The 12,283-nt window shown below is 48.8% G+C and overlaps 1 protein-coding gene across 1 annotated transcript; it reads right to left on the minus strand.

The window, feature by feature from the left end:
• Window positions 1-4,323: 4,323 nt before the first annotated feature.
• Window positions 4,324-12,098, minus strand: PXMP4 (peroxisomal membrane protein 4). The gene is made up of 4 exons (XM_074888117.1): window positions 11,848-12,098; window positions 11,380-11,442; window positions 10,596-10,794; window positions 4,324-9,586 (listed from the first exon to the last, which is right to left on the minus strand). Exons 1-4 carry the CDS (start codon window positions 11,973-11,975, stop codon window positions 9,323-9,325), a joined length of 654 nt encoding a protein of 217 aa, XP_074744218.1. The 5' UTR covers window positions 11,976-12,098; the 3' UTR covers window positions 4,324-9,322.
• Between the last annotated feature and the right edge of the window lie 185 nt (window positions 12,099-12,283).

Genomic DNA, 12,283 nt, shown 5'->3' on the forward strand with positions numbered 1-12,283 from the left:
TACAGTTAATTAATGCTTGGCCATTCTAATATTCAAGGGCCCGCTCTCTGGAGCCCTTGCACTGCAATATTATCATTACTGTGAAGCATAAGCAACAGTTAGACCAGATGTTTGCACACAGTTAATGTTTCTTCCATCTGGGGAGGGGGGGAAAAGGCAACCCCAACAGCCGGGTGGGAGCGAATGGCTGGCAGTGCTCTCCCCGTCCCCAGGGAGCCTTGGCCAGGCGCTTCCTGGGGTGATGCAGGGTTTGGGACACAGCTGCTGCACCAGCTGCTCCCGCTCTGCTCACAAAGGCTGTTTTTTTTTCCCCCCCTAATTCATGCGGGAGCTTATTCGGGGGGAGCAGGCTGTGCTCTGCCCCCCTCTCCCCCCAGCCGTCGTGCTGCCTGGCTGCTCTGCAACTTCTCCAAGGCTTTTAGTGCTGGCGGCACTGAGAAAGGGTGGCTGCAAAGACAAATGAAAAGCAAAGGCTGGTGGGAGAAGGAAGGGCAGGAGCTTTTCTTGCATGCATATGAGGGAAAGCAGATGAATCCTGTCTCCTGCACAGCTGCAGACTCCTCCCAGCCTTGCCAGCCCTGCTAGGGAGTGGAGATGTGCTCCCAAGATTAGCTGTCTGGCGGGTGCTGCACAAAGATAAAGTCCTTTATCCTCCGGCCCCACTTGGTCATGGAGAGGATCAGGAAGGCTATTCATAAGCTTTGTACCCCAGCCGGATTTACCCTGCAGCAGTCACCGAGTTCGGGTGGGTTTTGGCTGCCTTGCACCTCAGGACAGACTCAGGCCAAGGGGGGTGCCTGCTGGTCCCTGTGCTGAGGGAAAAGCGCAGACCAGGGCTGCAGATGGAGCCCCAGCTGCTATCTACACTGCAAAATCATCTCCTGTCCGTGGGAGCAGGCAGAAGGAGAGCTGGCAGGATGCAAACCTGCATCCCTGTGCTCAGTTAACCTTAGCATGTAGGTGCCCCAGAAGCACATTCAGTGTCCTTGTCATCCGTAGTGTGGTCCTGCTTTCAGCAGCTCCCATACGGGCTGTGCTGAGCTGTCGCCCTGGAACGGCTGCGTTGTGGCTTCCCCCGGGGCCTCCTGCCAACACTCCCATTCCCACCGCTTTGGTTCAGGTGACAGTGAGCTGACAGTGTGGCACGCTCTTGCTGCAAGAGGACAGGCAGCTGGGGAGAGCCCAGAGCTCCCATAGTCCTGCTATCCTGACCTTACTGCCCTCCATCTCCGTCAGCCATCGTCCTTTGTCCACAGGAACCGCAGCAATTTTCTGATGGCACAAATAGAATAACTAAAGCTTGCTTGTGGCAGGAGAGCATCACTGGTTTAGGTGTCTCCTCTCAGATCCTGGTCCCAAAAGCTAGGAACTGCCTGCTCCCTTGCATCTTGTTACAGAAGATTACACTAGCAGTTCTTCTCCCAGGACATGAGGTCAGCTACTCTCTTGGATGCTGGGCACAACAGATTCAGCAGTGTTATTTCCTTCTCTCATGTGATGGCATTTGCTATTAAAGCTCACATCAATCTGTAGAGTCCTTCAGTAGAAGTGACAGGGGCACAGAGCCCGCTTGCCCCCTGCTCTGCTCTTGTTCCAGCCTCTGTAAGACAGCACAGTACAACCTACTGGTTGTGCTGCTTCCCATCACAGCTGCTAAAAGCCACTCCATGTGACAAGGCTCTTCGACCCCAGTCAGCATGGGTTTATGAAAGGCAGGTCCTGCTTGACAAACCTGATCTCCTTCTACAACAGGGCAACCCGCTTATTGGATGAGGGAAAGGCTGTGGATGTTGTCTACCTTGACTTCAGTAAGGCCTTTGACACCGTTTCCTACAGCATTCTCCTGGGGACACTGGCTGCTCCAGGCTTGGATGGGCACAGGCTTTGCTGGGTAAAAAACTGGCTGGATGGCCGGGCCCAAAGAGTTGTGGTGAATGGAGTTAAATCCAGTTGGTGGCCGGTCACAAGTGCTGTCCCCCAGGGCTCGGGTTTGGGGCCACTCCTGTTTAACATCTTTATTGATGATCTAGACGAGGGGATCGAGTGCTCCCTCAGTCGGTTTGCAGATGACACCAAGTTGGGTGGGAGTGTTGGTCTGCTCGAGGGTAGGGAGGCTCTGCAGAGAGACCTGGCCAGGCTGGAGCGATGGGCTGAGGCCAACTGGAGGAGCTTCACTAAGGCCAAATGCCGGGTGCTGCCCTTGGGCCACAACAACCCCCAGCAGCGCTACAGGCTTGGGGAGGAGTGGCTGGAGAGCTGCCAGTCAGAGAGGGACCTGGGGGGGGTGATTGACAGCCGGCTGAACAGGAGCCAGCAGTGTGCCCAGGTGGCCAAGAAGGCCAATGGCATCCTGGCTTGTATCAGCACTAGCGTGGCCAGCAGGGACAGGGAAGGGATCTCACCCCTGTGCTCAGCACTGGTGAGGCCACCCCTTGATGAATGGGTTCAGTTTTGGGCCCCTCACCCCAAAAAGGCCATTGAATGACTCGAGTGTGTCCAGAGAAGGGCAACGGAGCTGGTGCAGGGTCTGGAGCACAGGTCTGATGGGGAGCGGCTGAGGGAACTGGGGGGGTTTAGTCTGGAGAAGAGGAGGCTGAGGGGAGACCTCATCGCCCTCTACAGCTCCCTGAAAGGAGGGTGCAGAGAGGGGGGATGAGTCTCTTGAGCCAAGGAACAAGCGCCAGGACAAGAGGGAACGGCCTCAGGCTGCGCCAGGGCAGGGTCAGACTGGCTCTTAGGAAGGATTTCTTTGCAGAAGGGGTTGTTGGGCGTTGGAATGGGCTGCCCAGGGCAGGGGGGGAGTCCCCATCCCTGGAGGGGTTGAAGAGTCGGGTTGACCCAGCGCTGAGGGATCTGGTGGAGTTGGGAACTGTCAGTGTGAGGTTCATGGTTGGACTGGAGGAGCTTCAAGGGCTTTTCCAACCTTGATGATTCTATGACGTCCTTCACTCAAGGCCTGCACAGGGAAGGAGGCTGAAGTGTCTCCTCTCAGAGCAGTACATTGTGCAAATAGCCTGAGAGTCATCAAGGAGTACATTTGGGAATAAGCCCCTTGATGTTGCTTCTGTGCTTTAGCTTTTACCTAGACTTAGTAACTCTAGCCAGTCTGAGTTCACTTCCCAGCAGGTTCAGAGCATGGTCCTTGGCACTGCAAACCCAAAAGGCAGGTAAAGAGTCAGAGCAAAACCTGCAGCTCAGTCAGAGCTTCACTTGGAATGGAAGAAGGCTTCAGGTACAGCATGATGCTTTGAGAGGGGAAAAAACCACTTTGAGATAGGACTGACATCAGTTTAGAAGTGTTAATTTGGCTTCTCATGTGCCTGGGCTGGACACTCCAGCACTGCAGCAGCTATAAAGCAGGAGGTTTTGTCCTACAGCTACTCAGTGATCCCCTCGAAGAAGGACCTTCTGCTTGGGATCAGGACCTCCCCTACCTGCCCGTGCGTAGGGAGCTCCTCACACAGGGGCTGCTGTTACCTCTACAGCATATCCTTTCTGTAGCTCTTAGCTTGGAAGAGGCAGTACAATCATCTACATACATCTGTATTTTGACTGTGTACGTCCTTACTGTGTTTAGCTAATGGGCGAAGCAGGTTCAGACACACATCCAGTGCCTTGTATCCGTGCCCTGCTCTGGCAGATGGTCCTGCCGCAGGCCACCTGCCCTAAGGAGGGGTATTTGGGCGAGGACCAGGCACACAGACCGAAGCCAGGACTCCACACGCGAGCGGGGCAGTCACCAGCAGAGCTTCCTGCGGCCGACTTCTCCGAACAGTTGTGTGCTCTCTGCAAACACTTGCATGCGTTCCTGGCGGACTGCAAGGCACCAAGGAGCAGTCTGCCCTGTAACCACATCACCCCAGGAACACCTGGTGGGACAGACAGACTCTTTGCTGCAATGCAAGAGCTGGTCACGCTCTTTCCCATTTACACTGCGTTTGAGTGCGTGCATTTGTATGTGCTACGATCCTCCCAGCCCAGCCACAGTTGGAGTCACTTGGTCTGAAGGCATGGCCATGCTGAGTGATCCAAACAGCTGCAGCATAGGAAAGTTCACGCTTAAAAAAAAAAAAAAAAAAAAAAGACAGCCACCCCAATTTGTCTTTGCATCTAGGATCCTCACCTGAGCTAGCCAATGTTGCAGTAGTTCGATCTGACGGTGTGCTCAAAGTAGCACTGCCTATTGCCTCCACGCTGGTAACACAAGGGCACAACTGATGCCACAAACACACTCTGTGCATAACTTCTCTACATATAGGACTGGTAACATGCAATAATTAAGCATTACTTCCAATATTTTAGCTTAATAATGACGACAGTAAAAAAAGAGGAAAAAAGAGGATTTTATTATTATTATAGAAAGCCCAGTATTATAATATTCAAAGAGTTATTATAGAGAAATAATCTGCAAATGAGTTTGGCACAAAGTCTTGGATTGATGTACTTCAACTGCACAAGAAGTCAATTCATAGTGGACAACAACCCACTGCCCCCTCTTTCACACATTTTAAAACCAAAAGCGGAGACATTAATTCCTACAAGCATTCTGATCAGTGTAATTACAAGTTACCTGAGTTTATGCTCTTAACTTTATTCTACGCTGTCAGAAAATCAGGGCCTGGATTACACAGCAATTATCAACACAAAATATATACCAAAATCAGAGGTAATAATGCTTGTATTATAGAGCATTTAATTTGTTTTTCCCCCTCCTCATCACCAGTCTCGTAAGGAAATGAGGCAGATGAAAATTCTTCTAAGTAAACAAAAAAAGTTACCCCCTTCAACAACCTGGTATGAACACACAGGTTGAAAATTCAAGATTAGAACCCCTAAAATATTAACAGCGGCAGGCAGACGTTATGCTGGAGAGCATTACGCCTTATTTTCTCTCCTCCCTTATCTGCTGGATTTCAAAACCAGCATCAGAAAACCTAACACATTCCGCTCAAGTTGGCATGATCCTGGAAGACAAACACAACCTGACAAATAGGAAACAGCATGGGGCTCGGGGTATTATCCAAAGGTTGTATTTGTGCTGATGCAGTGAAAATGAGTTTGAGTCACAGCAGTTTCCCCTGTGTGAAGGTACCTGCACGGGGTTCTGGTTACTCCACTGGCACCAGCCACCCACGACAGCTCCCAGCCAGCGTGCACAGGGGACCCTCTGCAGTCACAGGCTGTCCCCATGGACACCTCATTTTGGTCTAATTCAGCAGCAGCCAGAGAACATCCTCACACTTCTACCTGCCACCCAGCTCGATTTAAAGCAGAGCTTGAACTACTCCACCAGGGCGAGAAAGTCTCGCAGCACCAGTATCACAGCTCTTCTGCAGCCTCCCCCTCCTGACCCAGCTGCCCGGCGCAGGGCTGGTGACCGGGACAAGGCAGGCTGTCACACTGCCAACACCGGTTCATCCCTTCCAGCAGCAGCCGCCTCCCTAAGCGCTCCTCTGGGGCACTAATTGGACGAGCACAGGTCTTGCTTTCAGAAGTATCCTCCCCTTAACCGAAAGGATCAAACACACTACAAAAAACCTTAGCTAAACCAAATGTCATGCACCCATTTAATTTTCACCTTTGTTAAATAATGTAATTGTCCCGGAAACGGTTCTTCAGCAATCCTGAGAGCCAGCACTAGCATAGAAGCTGTCCTCCAAAGAGAAGTGAAGCACAGTGGGTATGCCAGGGCAGCATGCAGCGGCAGTAAATAACCCTGAGCTTGCTTTGTTCCTTCATAAAATAAATGATTAATAGCTCAGTATAGGCAGTCTGCTATTCAAGGCTTGCTGAAAACTTTTGATCGGTTTGATTCATTAACCTTTAAAACTGCCTCTAAACAAGGCTTAAAATCTGAAGGAGAGACATAATTTTAAAATGAACACTTCAATTTTATCCAGTAAACCTAATTTTTGACAAACTGAGCTAAGCATTGAGACACTCTACTCCTCCTTAGAGGCACTCAGCATCTCACGGTCAGGTGTCAAGGAAGAAATAACAAGGGAAAATAAAGTTGATGTAGACAAACAAACCCACATTCATCTTAAAATTCAAAACCATAGACAAACAAACCCACGTTCAACTTAAAATTCAAAACCAATCAGGGCTGGGGCGAGAAAATGGCACTCCTTTGTGATTCTTAAGCATTTGGCCGATTCGCAGGTGGCTTCCCAACTGTCTCTTTATTTCTTTTGGTTTTAATGCTAATAAAAAAGGAACACAAACAGGGGACTCAATCCCCCACACAATGCACTGGGGGAGGGCAGAGAGTGTAACTTATGTATCCGAGAAGTCTGACTCAGACAGATTACTTCTAGTTCACTTCCTTACTACACGCCTGCATTGTTCCAACACCTTGGTAGCATAAGGGGTTCATCCCCAGCTATCTGGTCACAGGAACAGCAATGCAGACTAATGCCGTTAAAGAACTGTTCCAATTACTTCCCTGGGGAAAGAAGTGACTTGCAGCTTAACGTCCTGCCCCAACGCAGCAGGAAAACCAACCGCCTGCAAACACCCAGCTAATGGCTGCTGCTCTACGGGTCCTGCTCCCGGGATGAGCTGCAGTTTGTCTTCCAGGGATGGCAGCTGGTTCCTGGATCAGAAGTACAGATGGTTGGAGGCTCAGGCACAATTTGCTTTGAAAGTGAGTTTGGTGATAGATTCCCAAGAGAAAAGGGGCATTTTGAACCAAGGACTGTTGGCCACTGCTGCCAGGTTGATACTAGAAACTTGTTATTGCCTTGTTTTTGTCATCTAGAGAGGACTGTAGTATCAAAAAGACAGGACAGGTCACTTGTCCTTCATGTGCCCAGAGAAGTGCTCCACGAGCAGCCATGTGGTTGCAGTGGTGGAACTCCTAGCAGAAGAAAATGATTTTGCCTCTAAGGGAATCACAAGCCTTTCTCAGAGAAAGGAATGCCAGCTGTAAATTAAAAAGGTTAAAAACTTCTTACAGACACACAGCTCATATAACCAGCCTGCACCATCTTTTACTACAATAATTGTACATGGTCAAGGATTTGTCAGTCTAATAATTTTAGGGAGAAATTCTCAAGCCATAGCTGTCAGATTGTCCCATCAAAGCTTGTAGGAGTTCAGCAATATTAGCAGAATACTAACATTCTTATTTGGAACAATATTGAGGCTTCTGACAGAAAAATAGAGTTCTGCACTGGTGCTGCTTCAGATATGCAGCAGGGGTGCAAATGAAGATACAATGTTTATAAAGAAATCAGACCTCACCTGTAGCTTCAGTATTTTTTCTGTACTTGAATCTTTAAGCTTATCTACACCAAAGAAAACATTTAACTACAAAGAAACACACCCAATTCCTAACTTCTATAGCTTTCCTGGGGTCTACCTGATTAAATTTGAACACCAATCAGCATTTAAGTATTCGGTACAGACTGTAACAGCAGGTGAAGTTAAAAGTTAAAGGTACCACAGACAGTTATTATGGCAAAGCAGTATCTTGTCTTTTGGGCACCAAACATGAGTACGTCGTGGATTTGCATGGCAAGAGCACAGAGAAGGTTCCACCTCTGCACTGCAAGATCTCACAGGGAATGTAGTTGGACTCAGCCTTAGATTCAGTCCAAGAGCCAGAAGACTCTATTCCTACTCCACCTGAGCCACTCAGGCTTGATTGATGCAATTCAATCCCAAACATCGCAGCACCAGACAGACTAGGGAGAGGGGAACATTTCACTCTCCCTCTTGCTGACACAGAGACTGGAAAAATAAAGAGCAAAGTGGGACTCATAATATGTGTAATAGTAATACAAAGATCTTAGGAGGACAAGGAAAAATGACTTAAGAAGAAATTGAGAATTTTTTTCTACTCAGAAACTACCTGAACTTAAATGTACTGTTTCAGTCATATCATTGAATACAACAAATTGCTAGAGCCTGGAGTGTAAAGAGACTTCAAAAGACAATGAAGAACAGCATCAGTGGGATTATGACATGACATGGTCAGGTCAGGATGGAAAAGCAGATGGGTACAGAAAGAGAGCAAACAAAATAATCCCAACTGAGCCAAAAGGGAACAATTAGCACAGGAAACTTAACGACTCTCTTGCAAATATCACCACATAAAACCACTGCATCAGGAGTTACTTTAATGTACATCATGAAGGGAATGGTATAGTGTTATATGGCAGTGCAAAGTGCTTTGCACTATTAACAGTTTGAATTTATTACTTTTAAGAACAGAACCTGTTTTTCTCAGCTATCTAGTCAATCTTCTGTTCTGTTAAAGCCCAGTGTGTGCTGCACTACTCCTGGGGCTCAGCAAGTGTATTTTTAAGAGGAAGATTCACTCACCTATTCACCTGTGGCCTCAACCTGACTCAGCAAGCCTACACAAACTGCAGGTACATTCAAGTTTCACTACAGCTAATACATGCCACTGCTGTGGAGGGTAGATTTGGGACCTAAGAGAAACCCATGTGCTTACCTTCCACCAAAATAAAAGTGCTTGTTAAAAGTGTTGCTCGCTTCTACATATAAAGTACCCAGCGTGATATCTGAAGGCGTGCAGTGCATCTCAGTCTGTTTTCAAAGGAGTTTAAGTTGTGTAACTGTTTTTGGTATTTAGTTCAAGCAGCTCTTAAAAACTTTACATGTAAGTTTAAAATAATTACAGGGTATTAATTAGTGCACTCTGCAGAGGGACAGATTCAGCTCAAGTGCATGAAAAACTGAGCAAACCCAGTCCTTCCAAACCGGATTTACCAGGCTTGTACCAGACAGCCTTAACAATTTTAGTCTCAAACATCTTATTGTCTCCCTGAGGGAAAACTCCAGAGAAACTCTCTTAAGGAGCACACAGCTGTCCTTGTAACAGATTAAACAAGATTTCCAGTCATCCACAGAAATCAAGGTTATGTCCCTGCTTTCAGACCTGAGCAGGTCCCCCGCTCCCATCACACTACAGTGAGCACAGAAAAACCCTTCTGTCTTGCAAGCACACAGATGATTCCTAGAAGAGTTTTTCATGATTAGACATACTCTCCAATTACTGTCAGGCTGACATTTTGTAAGTATGTTTAGTTTCTTAAAAAACAAAAAAACCCAGAGCCAGATTGTAGGGAAAATAAGGCCTCTCCTAAAAAAGACTGCAACAAGTTTCTGTGGAGTATTTACTTGCTCTAAACAGAGCCAAGACTAATCAGAATGTTTTGACCAGGACACAAGAGGCAACTGCCTGACAGATATTAATTTAAAAAAAAAATCACCAGTGAAGAGCAACAGAATAACCTTTTCCCTTAGCTGCCAAAAGGTACCATCCCATTCAAAGGTGTTTACAATGAACCACCTACTTGCTGTCTGTCGTTCTGTTATAAATGAGAAAGTCAGAAATGTCATGCCATACATCACTATCTTCATACAGGTAGGTCATGGAGGACTGCAGAGAAGGCTGCAGAGTTTGCCGGTGGTATTCAAAGAGCCAGAGAACTGTCCCCCATAACAGAGCAGCGATGAGTGGGAAGGGATCCCGCTTTGGCTGTGGGACATAGCCCTTTTCCACCGCCAGCCGAGACAAGCCGAACAGCACACGAGACAGCAGGTACATAATGATCTGCATGAAGAGAAAACCCAAAGGGCATTAGGTAAATAACCTGACCAGATATACTAGCCCGGTTAAGTGATTTTGAAGCGATAAGCTAGGCAAGTGGAGTGGAAACAATTTACCCAACTTAAAAGCAAACAGGCCGTAGGTTCACATATCAAGCAGTCTTTATAACTGGAGATGTTTGTGTCTTCCCTACATCCTCAAAGTCCTGTGGCGCTGCTGGCGCTTTAATTTAGTAATCAACAAGTTACACTTCACGCAACACATCTCTGCAGTTGCACAACTTTTGTTGTTGCTCAGTTAATACTACCTTAGATGCTGCTGCTACTAGAAAGCCAAGGAGCCGCCCTGCTAGCCTGCCAGGCGGACACAAACTGGGTAGTCTGGACACAGCCTAAAACCAGACCGAAGGGATGCTCTTACAGGGCATTGCATAAGTAGAACACTTTTGATTAATCTGCATCTGTGTGTTTTACTGACTAATCTGTGACTGTGTGTTAACAACCAGGTTGAAATCAAATGGCTCCTGAGCAGCTTTTGTCAGTTTAACCAGTTTAGTTAAGTGTAGCTCAGTAACCGATTATGCTCTACACTTACAACATTCAAGCTAAAGGGTTTAACCCTGCGAGTGGGCAGACCAGGAGGGCACACAGCTAGTTACCACAGCTCAGATCACAGGTGGAGTAGCCCAAAGCTTTGGATTGCATGACTGCTGGCCTTCTGATGCAGACAAGTGTAGCTCCGGAGGCAAACCTGGGCTTTTAGTGCTCAAACTGCACACACCGTTCACGGAGGCACACAACCACCTCTAGAATTTGAGTGCAGAGCAGCCAAAACAAGAACTTATGCGAAGAGGAATATGGTGATATAGTAATGCTACATGGTAAGGAACCACCAGAAACATGCCAGGCTATACCAACCACTTCCCAGCATGCCATCACCCATCTGTTGTGGTTTTGTTTTTGGTTTTATTTTTTTTTTTTGTGTCAAGGAAACTTTCAATGAACGCATTTACCTGGTTGTTGATGGGATTGTTCTCACGGAACACTAGCCAACCTCCAATGCAGGCTGCAAAGAAAGTATGAAATGGAATTTTTTTCCCCTGTAGTTGGGACTGCAAGGCCATCAGCCCCTTGTAGGTGAACACAAAATATGCCAAGTTCCGGGAATGAGTGTACGTAGCCTGAGCAATCGATTTCAATTTCTCTCTTAAACTGAAGAAAAGAAACAGACAATTAGGAGAGCAAAAAGGCAGGATCACTGCAGCTACTGAGCCTGGACACTACACCCCTCCGGCCTGCCCATCTAGACTGACAGCTTGGGCACCCCACAGAACATCTTGTGAGATGTGAGAACACCTTCACCTCCGGCTCACCCATCAGAACACAGCTCTGCTCAGACTGCGAACTGTGCTTCTGTCGAATTCTATGACTAGTCAAGCAGCCTTTTATAAATTTTTTTGCCTAAGTGCAAACCTCTGGTATAAGTGGGGAAAGCCACAACGCGCACTGCTACAGTTTGACTCAGTTTGACTTCCCTTATATGAACAGAGTGGAGTGCTGCTGTGTGCATCTGCTAATTTCTCCTCTTCCCACTGGTCCTCATCAACCATTCTAAGAGTGGTCAATCCCTATGACATATTTGTGCATGCATAGGAGTTGTCCTGCTTAGCTATCAGAACAACAGGCTATGAACATGGCTCGTGTACCTTTTTAAATCTTCTAGAAACATGAAAAATTTAATGCTTGAATGAAAGCGTTCTAAGCAGTAACACAGAAATACAGAACTAGGGTTCATACCTTCCGCTCTTGAATAGGAAAGTCATCACCAGGGCATGCGGGCCACGAATTTTGGCTCCATAACTGCAAAAGCAAACACATATTTCAGAGTTTCTGTACCATACTATCAAATGATTCTATTTCTATTCTACTGACAGCCAAAAGATGCTACTTAAGCAACCACATCTTACTTTTAAGTCATCCCAGTGGCAGCAGCACACCAAACCAGAAGGAGCCCAGGCCACAGACTTAAGAGAACATGCACCCCAATAAGCCAGGCCCAAAACGAACCCCAAAAGCAGCTGAAACCTCGCCTACCGGCAGGGGAGACGGAAACGCCTCTCCCGAACCTCTACCACAAGAGCCCTTTACAGGCAAGGAGGGCACACGGCGGCCTTCCCGCGGCCCTCGGGGCGACTGGGCCCCAGGGAATCGGCATACACCGCCCCCCGCGCCCCCTCCTCCCCTCAGCCGCCGCCGCGCACTCACACAGCCCCGTTGCGGAAGCCCTTGAGGACGGCGAGCGCGGCATGGTAGCGGCGCTGCTGCAGGAGGGCGTTGACAGCGCGGAGCAGAGCGTGGAGCGGAACGCGCGGCGCATCCCCACCACCAGCCATGGCCGCAGCGCCCACCGGCACCGGCCCTCGCCGCCAGCACCAGGCACGCTTCCGGGGGCGGGGCCCCGCCCGCCGCTCACATAGGCTCCCCGGCCGTCCATCGGCACCACCTTAACCGCCCATTGGTGGGGAGCGTCTGCCTCGCAGCCAATGGGAGCGCGAGGAGCGACCCGCCCGTCCCCGCCCGCTGAGGCCGGCGGCGGGGCAGCGCTCGCCGCTGGCGGCCCCGCGGGGCGGCGCGGCCCGGCCCGGCCCGGCCCGGCGCGGGTCATGGGGCCGGGGCTCCGCGGGCCCCCGCAGGCGTCTCG

This window comes from Strix uralensis, chromosome 18 (assembly GCF_047716275.1).
Source record: "Strix uralensis isolate ZFMK-TIS-50842 chromosome 18, bStrUra1, whole genome shotgun sequence".
Taxonomy (NCBI): Eukaryota; Metazoa; Chordata; class Aves; order Strigiformes; family Strigidae; genus Strix; species Strix uralensis.

Excerpts from the sequence above, each read along its gene's own strand:
- PXMP4 (XM_074888117.1), bottom strand. The coding sequence starts at position 11,975 with ATGGCTGGTGGTGGGGATGCGCCGCGCGTTCCGCTCCACGCTCTGCTC. Across the intron at positions 11,443-11,847 it reads GGCTTCCGCAACGGGGCTGT|TTATGGAGCCAAAATTCGTG; the intron begins GTGAGTGCGCGG and ends TTGCTTTTGCAG. Across the intron at positions 9,587-10,595 it reads ACAATCCCATCAACAACCAG|ATCATTATGTACCTGCTGTC; the intron begins GTAAATGCGTTC and ends CTCTTCATGCAG.